Source organism: Python bivittatus, unplaced genomic scaffold, assembly GCF_059951505.1.
Source record: "Python bivittatus isolate LINGU-HERP-01145 unplaced genomic scaffold, Pbiv_v1 ctg000480_np1212, whole genome shotgun sequence".
NCBI lineage: Eukaryota > Metazoa > Chordata > Lepidosauria > Squamata > Pythonidae > Python > Python bivittatus.
In genome coordinates, this window is record NW_028277075.1 from 46,718,569 (window position 1) to 46,738,174 (window position 19,606).

Genomic DNA, 19,606 nt, shown 5'->3' on the forward strand with positions numbered 1-19,606 from the left:
GAAACCTGGCAAAGTTGTGTGAGAGAGAAAATCTTAGCCAAGCTTTCATCATTAAGTAGCCATACCTGTTTTTAACTGAGGGAAGATTATTTGACTTGAAATGTAGAGCTTTATTTAATTCCACTCTATACTTTGGTAAAAGGAAGAAAGGATCATAAATTAATTTTAAAAAATAAAAGGTATTAATTTTCAAAAAGTTGTATGTTTAAAAAGGATCAGTGTTAATGAACTTGCATATCTATCTACTCTAATACAAAGCACTGAGAACAATGGCTATGGAGAGGACAGTGTCAAAGCTGTGTTTAGAGACTTGCCAAAAATCTTAAAGCATCTGTAAGAATACCTAGAGCACTTCATCTCCAGCTGGCAAAACAGATGCTACTCTATGAGCTGTTTGGCTGATAAGTATTTTTCACAGTTACAAGAACTTTAAGCAGAGCATCATGGAAGAACTTAAGACTTGGAACAAGCTAGATAACTGAGGAAACATGGATTATATATGTAATACACCATTGTTTCTAAGAATAGTCTGTGCTTCGTAGAACTCTTTCTTTATGACTTTAATTTACTCTTCTTTATCTTTGCAAACAGCAACTATGCATGTTCGATAGAAATTGTATCCAGAAGAACTCATGAAACTCAGAGCAGCCCTCCAATTTTCTGAAAGGCACAAAGCTTATATCTTTTAAATTAGTAGGTCGGATACAAAATAAATAGCACCAGATTTATCACTCTAAATGTTCCATTAGCATTTGGGATGAGATCCCATAAAAGTTGGCTTTCTTTTGCAGAAACCACAGCAAAAATGCAGAATGCTAAAATACTAGAAATAAATCAGAGATGCTATCAACATTACATGAATATAGGTAACTAGTGTAGCAAAGAAAGGGACCTTAAAATTAAGGAATACTGTATGTGACAATCAGAAAATCAGTTTTAACCAACCGGGTAGTCATATAATATAATTAAAATTAGTTATTACTTTCTTTGTTAGTTTTATATTCCATCTTTTCTCTAGAAGATTAAGGTGGCATACATACTACTTCTTCCTTTGGATTTTTCCACAATTACCTTCTGGGTAGGTTGGACTGGGAGAAAGTCACCAGCCCAAAATCACCCAGTGAGTTTCCACAGGTGAGGGTAGATTTGAGCCTGGGTCTACCCAGACATAATTCAGCATCTCACCTGCTATACTACACTTCCTACATCCAGTAGGCCTGAGCATAGAGTATGATCACATTTTTAAAAATGGAATGAAATATTTTAATTCTATTTCGAAACAACTAGCTACTTTGGCATATTTCATTGGGTTGACCTTTCCAACATTTTCAAAATCATAAAAATGCATTCCTATACAAGTTCATTTAGAAACAGATGGAAAGCCACTGGTTCTCTAGATGTTGCTTAACTTCAGCATTTCTTAGCATCTCTCTCAATTCGTCATGCTGGCTAAAGCTGCTGGGAGTTTTGGTTCAGCAATATTTTGGGAGGCATGCATGCCTCAACCCTTTCCAATTGGATTAGATATACTCTTAGATAAATGCAATCTATCTATATACCTAAGAAATGGAAATTGTATGTTCAAAACAGAAAGAAAAATAAATGCAAGGAAAATGTTTATGGCACATTAAAGTTCAGCACATTGATAATTACGTATGATTTTGAAACATATCTTTCCATGTTTCTGTATTTTTCCCCCAAGCACATATTTTAGAAAACATCTTTTTGTTTTGCCTCAGAGATTTTTAAATAAACACCACCAAAAATCACTGAAATAATAAAAATATAGGGATCAGCTCTAATATTTTGCTGATTCTTTCTTTCCCCCCTTCCTTTCCTCTGAAATATTCATCTGGGGATCAGGATCTTGTTTATATATTTAGTTATATATTTAGCACAATTTAGACAGCACCCAATTCCAACTGACTCTGGGCAGTTCACAAATAATAACATAAACAGCCAACATAAACCCAGAACAAGATGGGATCCAGACACAATATACAGACAGAAACAAAAATAACAACAAAGGTGTTCTCACCAACAATGTGATAGGTAGCAGAGGGAAATTCAGAAGGAATAGGAAATTGCTAAAAATCATCCTTCATGTAGTAGGAATGCAGATTATATGTATGCTTCTTACAAATGGAGTATTAGTACAATTAAAGGAATACTTGGAATACATGAAAATTATTTCGCTTTCTGGAGTATAGAGAAGCAGATTCTGAGTGCAAATTTTGTAATAGATTACAATTCATTCAACATTTCAGGGATTTGAGGGTGGGGGAGCAAGGTAACAAGAGTCTAAAGCTAAATGGATATGTTTGTCCTTAACATATAACTGGCACTAGGAAGTATAAGTCAGTGATGTATATGAAGTGTCTTTAGTGCCATATGTTGACAGACATATATATATATACAAAGCAGCCACTTAAATGACTGCTCTGTACGTAAAATCTCAGTTACAGATACTTGTATAGGAAAGAAGTATCTTGATAGATAGATAGATAGATAGATAGATAGATAGATAGATAGATAGATAGATAGATAGATAGATAGATAGATATCTTAATATATAAAAGAAATATACCACTTTCTGTAATACCTTTCTGTGCAAGTATAGACAACTTCCTAATAAGGGGAAGTTTATACTCACCTTCTGCAAACTTTATGCTGCATCCCCAAATATGCACATTTTGTATGTGATTTTTGAGCCAACAAATGTTTTAAGACATGTGTTTGTGGTTTTCCTGCCATAGCAGTCTTGTCATGTATATTTTATATCCCCAGCATCAACAGATATGATATCATTTGGAGGGAAAGGACGAAGCTTATAGTTTCTCTTGTCCAGTGATTGGAGTCAGGCTAGTTTTCCCTGATTCCTTCTATCAATCGTGTATGGTGATACCATAGTATTCTATTCTATTTTAAATGAAAATATAAGCTGAAAACATTTAGTTTTTTTAAGAATAAAACAGCATTTTGGAACCTAACATCCAATACTTTTATGTCAGATACAATCTCAAGGAATATTTTACTCTTCAGAATTGTTCCCTTCCTACTAATGATTTCCATTTCAAAGAGATAAATTTGATCCTCCTTTATACCAGAATTAAGTAACTGATTTTGCTATCAGGTATTATTTGTGAGCAAAAAATCAACACATGCATTTGGTGCAAGTCAATGAAGTGGTATGAAACTATCTGGAACTAGCCAACAATAGTACTATAGAGTTTAGTTACAAGTGTTGGTAGGGCTCTGCAAAGCAAGAGAGGCTTCCGAGATCATACTGATGTGAACAAAGGATCAAGGAACCACATCAGCTTTCCTAGGTCCCCTCTCTATTGTACAGGTGCAAATGCTTCTTCACTTTGCCAGCAGTCCTTGTGGAAGTTTTCTTTGTAGTGACCTTTTCAGAAGATGCCACTGCCCCAATACTTTGTGGAATGATGCTTTGCTTGCACAAATATGTGGCTGGCCTTCTTTTGGTGTCATGAAAAAATAATAACTGGCAAAAAAGAAATAATAACAACACAACTTCGGGATGTTTTCTTTTTTGTCAAAGAATAATGAATTCAGAAGTTCTTTCCAGCTCAAAGAATTTCTCTTTTCTGAATTGTGTAGATAACTTCTGGAAGGTTTGTTGGATGGACTGGCTTAATTTTGAGTGAGAGTTGGTTTCATTTGTGGAACTGTTGAATTATTTTCAGAAAGTGTGGGAAAATAATGCTTGTGCACTAAAGGAAGGGATAAGCCAATATTATGACAATTTATGGAAATCTTCCGCTATATTATCCATACAGCACAAATATTTACCTCCATTACTTTATTTTTATAATTTCCAGGAGCTGTAGTAACTTCTTACTATAGGAAAATATTATTATGATAAATGAATTACTTTCCATGAACAGGAATTATATATTGAATTCCCACTTAAATTTGTAAACCGAAGCAGCCAGTTCAGAAAGACTTTCAGTCTTATACCTAAGTGAGGAGTCCTACAACGACTCTTACTTGATGAAACAACATGTTTCACACTATGTTCACAAAAAAACTCTGACTACAATTATTGACTGCTCATAGTGCACACAAGTGGGGAGAAATCACATCTGCAGTATGCCGATATAATGTTGAGATGGCCCTGGTTGGAACCCTCCAATTTAAGCTCTGGGGTACATGTTTAGTGAAACATGTGTGTAACATGTAGAACCAAGCCTATGGAAAAAACTTAGAGTCAGATGTTTAAGATCCAAAAGGCAATAAAATTTATTGAGGCCATTACATAAAATGCACACTATGATTTCAATCCTCATAGTGGTGAAAAGGAAGAAGAAAAAGTACCCTTCCTAGAGAAGGCAGACTGAAGGGTAGCTCCTAGGAGACTTCCAATCAGTGTAAAGTAAATCCAAGACATAGAGGAACAGAAGAAGAAGACCCTTTCCACTGCTAACATCACTAGTAGTATACACAATAAAAATATCATTGGATCTGCTACTTCAACTTTATTTGTTTGTTTGTTTATTAGGTTTATATTCCATTCCAATTATATCTGCCTCAGGATGGCTTAGAAGACCTCCTATACAGTAATAAGACCAAAACTAAGCATTACAGCATAAACATAGCAATATAATAAAATAACAATGTAATAAATATGCAGGTGGAAGTTACATTGCTCATTTATGAGAGGTCAGCTGGATGTGTTTATTAAGGTCACCTTGGACTCAGCTTTGACCAGGAACAAAATGGAATTCAATGTGTTGCACAGTACCTAGCATTACTCCCTAAAATATGAGTAGGTCAACTGGTAGCAAATGCCAACTTTCTTACATTCCCCCCTTTCTAAATAAAATCACTTGTTCACTTATTCAACACTGCCCAATTAGTCTGTTCACCTTCTTCATATAGTAACATCTGTGGACACTTCTTTAAGAAGGATGATAAAATTGCAAAACAGATGCTGCACTTAGAATATTGTTTATGTAATTGAGGTCCTTGTCATGTGCAAAAATCCAATGCCAGATGGCATTTTTGCAAACTAATGCCCTCAGTTTTGGGATGAGGGCAGCCAGGCTGGGCATGAATTTTGAGATGCAATTTACCATTTCCGTGATCCTTTGAACTCTTCCTTGGCGTATAGGATTTGGCACATCTACAAATGCCTTTACTTTAGCCTTGTCTGATTTAATGCCACTTTTTAAAATATTTCTCCCAGATACTGTATTTTTTTTTTAAAAAAATAACATTTATTTTCGTTCAATTTAAATTTGGGGAAGTGACTTTTTCTAGTATTAGTTTTGATTATGTTCTTCTATGCTGCCCTGTACAAGCATGTCATCCATCTGTACCATGGCTCCTGGAATGTTTCCTATTAATTGTTGTACGGTGCAGAACCAAAAGGCATGTGTTTAACCCTGTATCAACCACGTGGTGTATGAAACTTATAAAAGTATGTGCTTTCTTCACTCATCGGTATGTGCCAGGAGAGACCTAATGCATCCAGCTTGGAAAATATTGTGCAATTATATCTGAATGTGATAATGCTCTCTTTGAATTCATTTGTTTAATGTTCTGGGATCCAGGCAAAGTCTCCGACTTCCTTTTCTATATAATAATGATTTTTATTAGAGTTTTCAAAAACAAGGATAAAAAACTAATACAAACTAAAGAAATCATAAAGAGTAAAGAAAGAAAAAAGAGAAGTGCAAAGAGATAGAGAAAAGGGGGAAAAAAGGAAAATGAAGATATATAAAAGATGACTCCCCACTTCCTCCAGATAAGTATAAAAAGTTTCAGTAATTTAACACCTTCTCTAGTATTTCATAAAATCTCATTATCTTCCCATATCTCATCTCTTATCAATGATCAAATTGTAAAAACTCATCTTTCAATCCTAATCAGCAGAAGTCCATTTGGGGCTACCAGAAATAATAACATATGTATTTTAATCTTAATTGCAAAAAAACATTTTATAGTCCAATTTATCACTTTCTTTAAAAATAAAGCAAAAGAAATCTCTCCCCACTTATACACAAATCCTAAAAACCTCATCCTTCAGTTCTGGTCAGAAAGAAATCCCATTGGTAACTACCAGAAACCATAACCTATATTTTAACCATAGTCAAATAGATTCATTTTATAACCCTTATTTTTACTTTTAAGAAATTTAATATTTAATCCTGATAATAATGTCCCACAGATTGATTCCTTATCATTTTCTCTTTGTCTTCTTTCAGGAATAGCCTCAATAGTTTCTCTTTGTCTCTTCTCAGGAACAGTTTCATTGGTTTAACACATCTCTTTTGTAAATCCAAAATAAAAGGCTTTCCCAATCATTCTTCTGGTTTATTATTTGTATGTCCCCTTTAATTATTATGACATCAGCTGATTTCATCTGTAAAACCATTTTAGTATCAGTTTCCATTTTCAAATCCACATCTTTTTCCAAATCACTTTTATAATCCAGCATTTTTTAAAACTCCAAATCCACATTCAAATCAGCCTCAGTCTGTTTTCTCCAATGAAATCTGTTGTTCTTCTATATCCTCTATTAAAGTGTCAGACAGTCTTTTAAGTCGCTTCTGAGTACATCGCTCCTAAAGCACCTTAATATTTTCTATAGTAAAATAGTATTTCTCCATTGTATTAATGGGTCTCTTCCCTTTTAAATGTAACTGGTTGTTCTCCCTGGTTCCCTCAGTCAAGACCCCTTATCATCTGTTTATTTTCTAGACAAGAAAACTTCCCCAAAGGAAGATTTCTTACCAATTAGTTTCCAAATCTTTATATATGTATATATGTATGTATGTATGTATGTATGTATGTATGTATGTAATTTTTAAACAACCCACAGGAAATATTCTTTCAAGTCCATTTAGCCCTTTAACTTTTCAAACCCTTTTGCCATTGAAAATGTAAATCTTTTCTTTTTAATCCTTAGACATGTAGCTTCTTTCATCCAAGGAAGAAGGAAATTCTCCCGGTATAATAAAACTTGCCCTTCAGAAGGTTCTTAACTTCTAAGTAATCCATAAAAAGCAACTTCCTAAAGTAATTAAGAGAGGAAGAAGGTGAACCCTGGGTCTCTTTGAAAGGCGCCAAACCACAGTTTAGGCAGAATGTCTTTCCCTCGGCTCCCAGAAATCTCAAACCCACTAGAGATAGCTACAGTATTTTATAATCTCTTCACAGGGAGATTCTATATGGGCGATCCTTGTCCTCTCTATAATCTGGAGAGGGGTTCTGATGAGCTGATCCCTTCACTGGCTCCTCTTTTCACCATGGTCATCAGCTCTGCGAAAGCTGAGCCATGTTCAGTCCACCATTGCTGTCTCCGGAAGCCCCACAAATTCTCAGACTTCCATCTTTCTTCTGAACTATAAAAATGGATTGAACCTATTTGGTTGACTCTTCAGTATGGCAAATAATTCTGATAGTTCTATATTGACTATCATGGATAATGGCCAATACCAGAGTACAACTCTGAGTTGTGAGTAACTTCTGCTGTTTGATGTATATCAGTTGTGTTTTCTAGATACAAGTTTGCATCTCTAAGCCAGCATCCCTGCAGTCTTGCCTCTTAAGCTCAAACAAAGTTGATCTTTAATAAAAGATTAAGTCAAAGTCATAAAAGTTACTCTTTAATTTCAGATCTGTCATAACCTCTTCAATTGTCTCAGTTTCCTTTTGTAATTGTGATCTACAGACACATCTTTCATATGTTATGTTTTTCACTGCATACAATAGGCCTCAAATTCCTGCAGTAGAGCTTTAAAGCTATTTATTCCTTCATCCATGAAAGTGAATGTATTATAAACATCAAGAGCATCTGCTCCAGCCACTGTCAGGATGAATACTATTTTCTGTTCATCCTCTTATTTGTGGCAGTCAAGTGTTCTTGTATATGAGAAAAACCTTTGCTGAAAACATCATTATTTGTTTTCTGCATTGCCAGGAAGTTTCAGTTCTGTTGGTGACCTCAGACCATGCTATAAAAGAGACAGAAAGAAAATGAGTCTGTTACTTCTCAGCTTAGTCCAAAGAGGGTGCTGCTCTCTGGCAGAAGAAGTGAACTGACAGAAGAAGTATTTATTAAGATCAGCTTGGACTCAGTGCTGGCCTAGAACAAAAAGGAGCTTTATTACTGCAAGGATCATTCCATTACTTCCCACAGCATGGGTAGAATCAATTTCTGATTCTTACAGTTTTTGATTTCTTACAGAAAGGTTTTTGTAGTAAAATGGGAAATCTTCTGTTATTAACATGTTTACTTAGCCAGGAAATTGGATGTAGTCAACTCCAGCTTAACCTGAGCTTCTTTTCTGCCCAAGATAAAAACAATCCACTATTGTATTTAGCAGCATGTTAGCTTAGAAGTTAAGCATTACCTACTATGCAAGTAATTGCAATGTATAGCTCAATATATTCAGCAATATTATTAATCAGAAACAGCAATGGATGAAGAAACAAGCTTAAATCAAAAGAAAAAGCTGTCTATTCTTATTGTTACATATGCACAAAGTGTCATGTTCTAGGACCAGAATGTTCTGAGGGACTAAGGTTAATCTTCTGAACCAAAAATGTTCATGGAGTTGTGGTTAAGAAGATTATCTTCCAGATGATCAGCAGTGGTCCAGAGGAAAAATAAAAAAGTTCCAGATTCCTCAGAATATTTCATTCTCCAAATGATGGGGTTTATACATCTCTAAAAATTATTATAATTGAAGTATACTTTACTTCTGAAATCATCACACTAGAAAATATTGAACATTCAATAAAGTTAGTAAATGCTAATGCATTTTTATTTATCATTTTAACAATTACAAGTGCAGCCTCTAATTTTCTTCTTCTATTGTTGCATAATTTCCCATTCCCACGTTACTAAACACTAATTGAACTGAGAATAATTTTTAAAAGTCTATTACCCAAGGAAAAAATTAGTTGGAGTAGAGGGCACTACTAAAGAGATAAGGCTTTATATTAACCCTTTCGGAAGTGAGTTTTCTCCCCCTCTTTGATATGCCATCTCAAAGATCTTATTGTTCTTATGTATGAAACATCCTATAGTGAAGCTGTTTGTATAACCAGATACATAACTGCCATTGGCTTTGCATGGCATGTCAAGGGATGTATTCCAAAAGTGGGAAATGTGGGATCCATTGGGAGATTTTGAGGAGATCCCTTAACTCTTGTAATTCCAAAAATGGAAAACAATGTTCCATAAATATTCCAAAATATATTTTTCACCATCCACTCTGGGGGCCTTTGTGTGCCACAAGAATGTTCATAGATCACACTTTTAGCACCATCACTATGTATTTTTGATTGGGGCAAATAAATACATTTTAGCACAACAACCCCCAAACGCTAATAGAAACTTGCCCCTTCAAGATGTGCTACTTTACTTTTGTTTCAAGCAGCAAGCACCCCAATTTCCAGCCACATGGTAGAAAAATCTAGCTTCAGAAAATTGATCTCCAAATGTACACAGGGCCTTATCAAGCTTTGGCTTGAAACTATATGAGAAATACTAATTTGAAAGTGGGTATTTTGATAGAGGAGAGCCAGTTTGGTCTAGTGGTGATGGCACCAGGCTGGAAACCAGGAGACTGTGAGTTCTAGCCCCACCTTAGGCAGAAAATAAGCCCTGGAAAGAAGCAGGCAAGGGCAAACCACTTCTGAAATCTTGCCAAGAAAGCTTCAGGGACTTGTCCAGGAAGTCTCCAGGAGTCAATACTGAGTCAAAGGTGCACACACACACACACACACACACACACATACACACACAAACAAATAGAAATACAAATTGATAGGAGGGTCATGATATTTTAATTTGAGATGTTATACTTCCAAGGCAAAAAAGGAAACAATAGAGAGAGAGAGAGAGAGAGAGGGAGGGAGAGAGATCTTTGATAAATTTAGAAGCATTTGTATCTAAATGTAGGATAAAACCTAAATGCTTACAAGGCCTTTTATCTACGCAAGTCCTAGATTTCAAATTGGCTTAATAGGTGAAATCTTCACTTCAACTGACTTTCCCCTCTTGGTGTTATCATTTGATTGAATAAAAAAGAGTAAGCTGCAATTCTCATGTTGTTTATTTGTTCCATTTATTTGTTAAAAATTAAATATTCACCTTTTGAGATTACTCCTGCCCCCCTTCCTTCCCGTGTTGTTCCCATCATTTTAAATCATTACACTGGGGAAATGTTATGAAGAAGGAAATTATTTCAATTATACTTTATCTATTTGATTCCATAATCAAATCCCAACTATAAGAATGGCCACCTGGTGATATATTTCTTCTACAGGAGTTCGCCACATACATCAGAATGATGAAAGCTATACGTTCTTGGGTGTGTGCAGCATCACAATGCATGTAGAAAAGAGGTGGGATATGTTACCCACCATTTTCTTCTTTTACCTATGTGTAAATCGACAGTCTTAGTCTGACATCTCTTGAACATCTTCACAACACTACGAAGAGAAATGCAATTCAAGAACTGGGCACTTCATACAATCACTAAATTGCACATGTCTATAATTTACAGTTTTCTTCCTGTGAAATATAATATACAGAAATTACTTCCTGGGGGAAGATAATACAAAATGAGCTGCTGTGCAATTGAGCACTTGCACAGAGTATCCCTGCGACATTAGGTTTGCCTCTAGAATAGAGGAGGAGAAAGCAAGTTGACTTTTTGAAAATGCAGTGATGGTGCTAATCTTGTCCAAACAAAAGATCAGGATAAAATGTTAAAGAAAACAATGGGACAGTGTCTGAGATATGGAATCTAATCTTGGTCATAAGTTTGCAATGCAAAGAAAAGATTGAAAACCTCCACTCTTTCTTTTGTTTATTTATTGCATCTAACAAATATATAGTCTGAATAATTTAAGTTATATTTAGGATAAATATGCCAGGATAAAAAAAAAACACAGGTTATACCTGGTTTGCTTCAATAAATAAGAACTAAAACTGTGATTATTAAAAATGGAATGTTTCAAATTTCCTCCTTCCATCAGCATTGAAGAGAAGAAGAGGAGGGAATGAATGAGCCTAAGTCTTGCATAAGCTTTTTCCTATAGCCCAGTGTTTCTAAACCTTAGTAACTTTAAGATATGTGGACTTCAACTCCCATAATTGACTGGCTGGCTGGGGAATTCTGGGAGTTGAAGTCCACATATCAGTTGCTAAGGTTGAAAAGCACTGCTATAGCCACTAAAATACAAGCATGTAAGTTTATGACTAATAAGGTTGTACACACTTTGAAAATGATTCAGAATAAATGCATTCGGCCTCATGTGAGCACAGAACAGCAGTTGGTATTCATTAAAGCAGCCCTATTTTCTTCAGGCTTTTTCTTTTTTTTTTCTTTTTGCAAGTGTCACCGCTTTAGAGATATGTAATGGGTTCCTTAAAGTAGTGTCATCTTTATTTCAGGTTCAGGTAGAAGTCTGGAAAAAAGATGAGCTTACGTTAATAGCAGAAGGGCGCTGAACTTGCATGGCATACAAAATACTTCTTCTGAATAATTGTCAAGATGTGCACAACCCTAATCTCTAACCAAGCCTGTAAGCTTTAGGCTAATTTTGACTGAACAGTAGTTGGAGCATGCCAGTAAACCCCAATTTTTAATTTGTTTTCCCCCTCTGAATCATGGATGTGGGATTATTCCTTGCTTACCTCTTTGAGTGAGTTCTTTAAAATGCAAAGCATTACCATCAGAGTAAACATGTGTTGTGAATCAGAAGCATTCTAAGAAGCTAAAATTTAGTTCTGGCGAAGAAATAATGTACCAATATTAAAGAACATCTCTAACTAGAACTACCCTGCATAGAGAGATGGGAGCATTAGACAAGGCAGAGATAATGAAAAAACAAGACGTTTGTAATAACGCAAAGAGAGATGCTAAGCAGTTTCCAGTAAAAGGGGAAATAAGTAGACAGAAGCAGTTAAAAATTAGGAACCATGCAATGGAACAGGAATGTGTATTTTTACTCCAGCAGTAAATCTGGAAAGCATCAGAGAGAAATAATGACCTAGCCTGGCTTTTTGGTTTCAAATAACCTGTTTTTTAAAATGTATTTTCATTTTGTACTTGCAAACACAAATGGAATTTAGCTACATCAGCATAAATGAAATGGGCTGCAAAAAACTTGATATTCAGTCAAGCATGAGAAGATTTTGCCTGTCACTCTGGAATTTATGAAAATCATAAGCCAACTTTTGTGTGGTACCACAAAACTGTCTCCTAGCCTTCAGATGTCCATCTTTAACTTTAAAGATTATCATTAAAAATAAATGCTGTTATCTAGTGTTGTAACACTCAATGTTGGAGCTAATGCCAATTCATAGGAGTTAAATATTATTTAAATGTGGGGGTATGTTTTAGATTTCTTATTGCAATTGTTATTGAAATAAAAATCATTTGATGATGATGTCAGTGGTTAAATTATTGGACATATCCTTGCTTTTAAGGAATTCTAAATTTTTAACAGACTTTCTCTTATAAGGAATATTGGTTTCAAAGACTATAACTAAAAAATCCTCCACTGAATTCTATTAAATTTGACTGGCTCCATAACGCTCTAGGCTTGCTTGCAAATTTCCTCCTATTTTGCTAGGGAAAAATGTTTAAAAACATGTGTGGTTTTCCTGTACCAGACAAAGGCAGAGGAATTCTGTTTTTCTAATGTCATTCCAGTTTTAGGATTGAAATACTCCATAGTGATCTTTGTTAAATTCAGCCATTTTGGACCTTTAGATAGATCTCTCCAATTAGAACACATAGCCTCTACACAGTCCAAATTATATAGAAAACTAAATCCTGTTTTCAAACATGCAAAAGTAATATTTTAAAATCAAATATCCCATTCTTATCCTTCAGAGTAAGAGTCCTTTTAAATGTCAATATTCTTGTACCAGGGGAGTCATAAAACAATAAAAAGAACCAAGAATATTCTAACCTACAGCATTTTAAATTATTTATCTGACTCTGTATTCACCTTTCTTCTAAGCATTATTTTAATTAGCTTTGCATTGTTTCATAATGAGAAAAGAGGATTTCAGAGATAAGCTCTCATTTTTAACATTTTAGTTTTAATTGGGTGGGCTCTTCAAGTGCTGCATTATCTACCAAGAAAATAACTAGCTTTTATCACCTTTATTCACATTTTGTGTTAGTCGTTCATAGTGCAGGAGGCTCTTAATATTATCTCTTTGCTCTACAGTCTTTAGTTACCATCCTTCTCCATTATATATGTCAGCTGAAACAGAAGTAGTTTAACATGCTTTCCTAAAACCAGGGTTTGGCAGACTTTTTGTTCATAGCCATAGGATCAAGAAAATGTTTTCAAAAATCTTGAAACCCTTCTGTCTATCCACTTTCCTTCCTTCTGTGCCAGATATTTGTCATATTCCATGGACACTTGGTGTTCCTTCCACATGTGGATGGGATCATCATCATCATCATCATCATCATCATCATCATCATCATCATCAAAAGTTTTAATGCTAAAATAAAACGGAGTATATTACATTTTGTTAAAAACTCCTAATTCAGCCCAATTTGCCCTTGTAAATTAGACTACAGGACTGATTCAGGTGCTAGAGAAGATATTGACATAGGGCTGATCCACACTTCCTGCTTGCCCTGGGGTGAAATGGGCTACCTTCTATTTTGGGAGAGCAGTTTTGTAGAGTCCTTGGTGTTCTTTGAGCTTGGTTGTTTGCTTACAGATGTTTCATTACCCAACTAGGTAACATCATCAGTCCTTGGTGCTGAGCTTGGTTGTTTGCTAGTTAGCTAGTTGGGTAATGGAACATCTGCAAGCAAACAACCAAGCTCAGAGAGCATCAAGGACTCCACAGTTCTACCCTGAGCTACAGATATTTTCTTCTATTGGATGACAGTTCTCCCCCTTACCCTACTGGGGAAGTAAACTCTCCGTGAGTTTTCTTGCTCCACTTCAAGAAAGTTTTCTTCCCTCTACTGGCACAAGCAGGACAATCCAGTCCCTACTCTCTGCCTTAGTCCACCATTTCATGGCTATCTGCCATGAAAGGCTGGACCTTTGTGAGAGAGGAACTAGCTGTTTCTTTGCTGTTGTTTCAACATGGTGAAATTGAGAAGAATTCTCCCTAGTTTCCCCTTCTTCCCCAAGTGATAGGAAGAACTTTAAAACTGTTTTGCCCTCAGAAGACCTACCCACCACAGAAGAGAAAACAATTGGTGCTTGATTTCCTGGCAAGGGGAGTGGGGTGGGTGGATGGGGGAGAAGCAGGGGAATCCACCAATTCAAGGCTGTGCTAACTGGGATTCAGACAGAGGACCTGGGCCTCAGTATGGTCAAAGTGGATGAAAAGGTTGAAATCTAGAAACTGAATCATTCTCAGCCACTTTACACACAGGACCCAAGCAGTTGAAGGCTCCAGTGCCGAAAAGTGCTTAGCTTAGGAAGGTGGAAATACATTAATTTATACAATATTACATGACTTCCAGAAGACAGATGCACAGAGGGTTTTTGGCTCTGGATTATCTTTATTTCTCTAAGCCAAACTTTGAAATAGGGAGGCAGAAGCTAATACAAGAACAGTAGAGAAAGGTGGGGAAAAGGAAGAAACCCAGCTTTGTAAACAGTCAATTTTTGAACCAAAAACCCTATGGAGAAAACCTTCTCCCAAAATTATACAGGTCTCAGGCTTCTTTTTCCTAAAATGCACTGGTGGTGAGAGCTATAATGGTATATGTAACACTAACTCCATTGTGGATATTAATATTCTACTATTTGACTGTTTGGAAAACAGTATTGACACTTGCCATCTTTTCCATCAATTTCCTTATGAGATTTTTCCCCATTCCAGAATCTTCTGAGAAATATGATTTTACAGTTTCATCTAAGAGTATCAACTTTTTGCATTAGCTGGGCCTAGAGCAGAGGTGCCCTTGGGATCTGATATTTTTGTCAAAATTACAAAAGTAGCATTTCATGATCGCAGTGCAAGCTACACCCCTTTCATACATTCATGCAACATCATAGGGCATGTATAAAAGGGACAGAGTTTGTGTTATGATGGTATAATACTGTTTTCATATTAGCCCCTACTTGGACCACTCTGTGGCCCTTCTCCTTAGAAGACAAATAACGTGGTATAACAGGCAAAACTCCTGGCAGCAATGACACAGAAATGGAGAAGGTGAAGGAATTTCCATTCCTTTCTTTTCTTTCTTTAAAAAATCATCTGTAGGTGGAAGTGGGTGGCAGAAGGCATTTTTGTTAGTACTATCGACATACAAATTTTGTAGATAAGTGTAAAATTATATAACCTGGGTTGCATTCTAATAAAGTCCTCACTGTGGCCTTCTGCTCTTCATGATGGGTCAGGGAATTATGGATGATGGGTCAGGGAATTATGGATGAGGAAAAGAAACTAATTAAGGCATTGCTGTCACCTAATAGAAACTACTCAAAAAATAGAAGATACTTCCATTGAATATGCAGGTGCTTCTCCCTTGCTAATACAATCCCTGTAGTTCATACCAGAACAAGAATGATTTCAATGAGAAGAGATCAGCAGAGAAAGCTTCCTTACATTTCTATATCTCACGAGCAATCCATAGACATTAAAAGTTGTACTACTGAATATTTGAATGCAAAGCTTTAAAATAGAATTCCCATTTCCAAGAAGTAATTATTTATAACTGTACTCAGGAAAAAGGTTGACATGTCTGTTTCTTATCTTCCAGCAAAGAATTCCTACAGGCAAAGAGACTCCTCAAGTTTCCTCAAAAAAAGTGGATAACAATAAAAGCACATCAGAATGCAACTCCAAAGATGTAAGTGTAATCCATTTAGATTGGAAGTCAAGTTCTAATGAGTAGTGTATGTGAACCATGAAGTATATGAACCCATACTGTATCTATTTAATTGTAAACATAGGAATATGACATAGTTTTATATTAGGTGAAGTTTGATATTTGGTGCTACAAAAGATATGGTTTTTGATGTAATATCTTTTCTCTTTGGCTGTGCTTGACTAATAGGATTTGCAAGATTTTCAAGAATATGAGGCAACTAGAGGAGATGTGATCTAACTACAAATTAAGTACAGTCCACTTGGAAAATTCGCATGTGAATTTACCGCACCAAATCTGTTTATTTTCAAAATGTTGCTATCTTTCAACATACCTTGAAGCTCATGTGTGTTTCTAGTGTTAGAAAGCACCTGGAACAAAGAACAAGCTAAAGCAGAGCTTTACATTTTAACTTTAGCAGAAAGTGTTACTTTTGGAGATAAGGAATTTCTAGTTTTTCAAATGCAGAAAGGAAGAAGGGAGATGCAAGAGGAAGTGCAAATTACTAAACTGCTGCAATAATTTCTCAGGCAAAAAAAAAAGAAAAGCTATGGAGAAAAAAACACCTTATAACCAGACAGGTTTCAGAAAAGGCAGAAAGGAACACAGTCAGATAGCTAATGTAAGACAGATAGCACACAGAGCAAAGGAACATAAGGACGAGTTTGACCTTTGCTGTGTCGACTGTGGCCAGACCTTTCATTCTACAGATCATGGCAGAATGTGGAATATATTAAGGCTAATGGGAGTGGCAGAACACTTGGTTATTCTTCTGAGGAATTCTATAATGAACAAGAAGCTACTGTATGAACTGAATCTGGAGAAACAGAGCAATTCAGAATAAGAAGGAGAGTGAAATAACGTAACACCATTTTATTACTTGGAAGTAAAGAAGAATTGGAAAGTCATTCCGAAAGCGAAAGTGAAAAATTGGGGTTAATGTTAAATATTAAAAAGATAAGAGTAATGTTAGCCAACATGCTCAGGGAATTTACAGTTTACAGCAAAGAAATGAACGTGACAGTTGGTTTTGTTTTCTTGAGTTCAAAGATAAAGATGGACAGTATGCTGGAGAAATAAAAAGGAGATGAGTGCTACAGGAAGAAGGCAGTGACAAACAAGATCACGAAGAATAGGGTATTCTCTGACAACAAAGACCAAAATTATAAAACAATGGTATTTCCAGTAATAATGTATGGTTGTAAAAGGTAGACATAGAAAGTGTGAAAGCTAGATACCTTTGAATTATGGATCCAGAGATACATAGATACATGGTACTACAAGTACCATGGACTGCAGGAAAAGCCAATCAATTGATACTGGAAAAAATGAAGACTGTTCCCTTGAGGCATGTGATGCAAGTGGACAGTGAACTAGGGAAAAAAAAACCCCACTATTCTTGGCAAGCCAAGGAAGGAGGAAACAATTAGTAAGATGAATGAACAGTATCATGATTACAGGAATGTACTTGGAAGAGATACTACTTATTAGTGGAGACAGGTCGAGATGGCAGGCACTGGTCTATGCAAATGACCAGGAAATGAGCTTATTTTGAAAGCACCCAATTAAGTAACTAATTGGGCTAGGCATATAAATAAAATAAAGATTTCTCACTTGAATAAGATAGGCTGCCTTTTCCTGTTCTCCTCTGACCTTTACATTATTTTGTGTACTTGACTCGTTACAAAGAAAATAATAGAAACTCAGTAACACATTCAAATTGAATAATTGAAATAGATTCCAAGGAGTTTGATTTGAAGATAACTTACTACTCTTTAGGAGCAAGTGTGAATTTCTTAGAGCTAGTATTTCTCACTCAGCTTCTGCTTCCAATAATAATCTACAAGCAACTGTGTACAGTGGGAAAAGAAAAAAGAAATAATACATAATTAATGAGTCCAAACCATATAAAATGATACTGTGCTGAAAATATATTGTTCATTTTTTTTATTGCATTAGTTGCTGAATAGAAAACCAAGCAAAGGAACAGGTTTGCTCCCATGTGTATTTTCTTCCTCTGCATATATGCTGAATTCCTTCAGTGTCTGAAACTAAGCATACAGTTTTGCAAACTTTGCAAAACTAAAATGTTTATTTACGCTTAAAGTTTGCATTAAAGGTTTGTAAGTACAAAACTAACAACAAAAGAAGAATTGTCGTGGGAGTTTTAAATCTTTAGTTTCCATTAAAAATACATTCTATTCCATACTTAAAATAAAATAAAAATCTAATTAAATTATGTCCATACAAAACAAAACACATAATCTGTGTTTACTCATTCAAGTAATTGATTGAAATAATAAATTAATCATGAGTAAGTTAGGTACCATTTATTGCAGCTAGCCTCTTGTCAGTGTGATACATAATTGTAATTAATCTTTTGTAAGTATGACACATAATCCCTTAAATTAACTAAAGGGTTGTTTATTGAGCTTGCACATCATACTAAGCCTTAGTGATGAGTTTATTTCATTTGTACCAGGCATACTGTCTGAACAGCTGTTGTGGTTTGTAAACAATGGTTTATGGTATAAAACAAAATGTAATGGTATGTGGGAATGTGGGTAGACTGGGCAAAGAGACCCTGCCAAGGGAACGGTCAGATAAGAGATAGCAGCTGGACAGTGGGAGGGGCAAGAGTCTCAGAAGGGACCCTCCCTAGTTTCTTGGGCTGTAAAGATGATTGGGGGGGGGGGGAGTTCTTTCAGACTTGCATGTTTCTGTCAATGTAGCTTTACAGTAAAGTAGAATTAATTCATCTGGTCATTTTTCCTATCTAGTTTGCCCAGCAAGGCTGATGCAAAATTAAATAAATTAAAAAAAAAATGTTAATCTGGCATGCAGAATGTTTATGTTCAAAAATATCCTTTCCCTAACGTAGAAGCAGGTACACAAGGTTAATCTTCATTAGGACCTAACCAATACGTTATACAGATTTCTGTCTTGGAGAGTAACTTTAAGGAAGAATAGATTTCTTTAGAAATTCCAATTTCCAGGATGTATGAATATGTTGCAAGTTATTTTCTAGGAGTTAGAAAATGAATTATTTCAATTCTTTCATTGTCCTGGGGGTTCTCTGCCCCGCCTTCTATACCTCCTGAATGCCGTTTTAAGTGTGTTTGTTTGTTTGTTTGTTTGTTTGTTTTATTCAATTTGTATAGCTGCCCATCTCAGACCAGTGACTCTGGGTGGCAAACAATCATAAATGTTGCAGAATTCTAACATTAATTCTAATATCAGAATTCTAATACCATATGTCTGACAATTCAGAACGCCAAACCCTAGGAGACAGTTTCAGTGAAAACAATGTCAAACTATTAGGAGTGATATCCAGTTAGTCCATGTTATTTGTTTTGTTTATTGATTCCCTAGATGTTATGCTAATTGAGGTGAATTTTCACAATGATTCGCTATTTTCATATAAATCACATACGGATAAATTGGTGCATTCCCCCAGGCCTATTTCAATACTTTGACTTTGACTGGAAAGATTTAAATAAGCCCAATTCCTAAGTCAAGGTTTAGATTTTTTTGCTCATCTTTTGATTTTTTTTTTAAAATCTTATTTCTAAAGAACTAAAAGAACTTGTTGGACATATTCAATTTTCATCTAATATTTATAATCTGTTAGAATAACCCAATTGCCTAAAATGGTCCTTGTCTGAAGCATGCAGTTTTTGTAAGGAGAACCTTGCTTCGCTAGTTTAGATGAATATTTTTGTAATCCCATTGTTACTATTTGAAGCTCCAATTGC

General features: G+C 35.4%; 1 protein-coding gene across 1 annotated transcript in view; it reads left to right on the forward strand.

Annotated features, from left to right (window-relative positions):
- The window catches only part of LUZP2 (leucine zipper protein 2), a 368,157-nt gene that overhangs the window by 337,896 nt on the left and 10,655 nt on the right, over window positions 1-19,606 (forward strand). Inside the window, exon 10 of the mRNA XM_088145088.1 lies at window positions 15,744-15,833. Coding sequence (XP_088001214.1) covers window positions 15,744-15,833 — 90 coding nt within the window. The remainder of the gene's footprint in view (window positions 1-15,743; window positions 15,834-19,606) is intronic.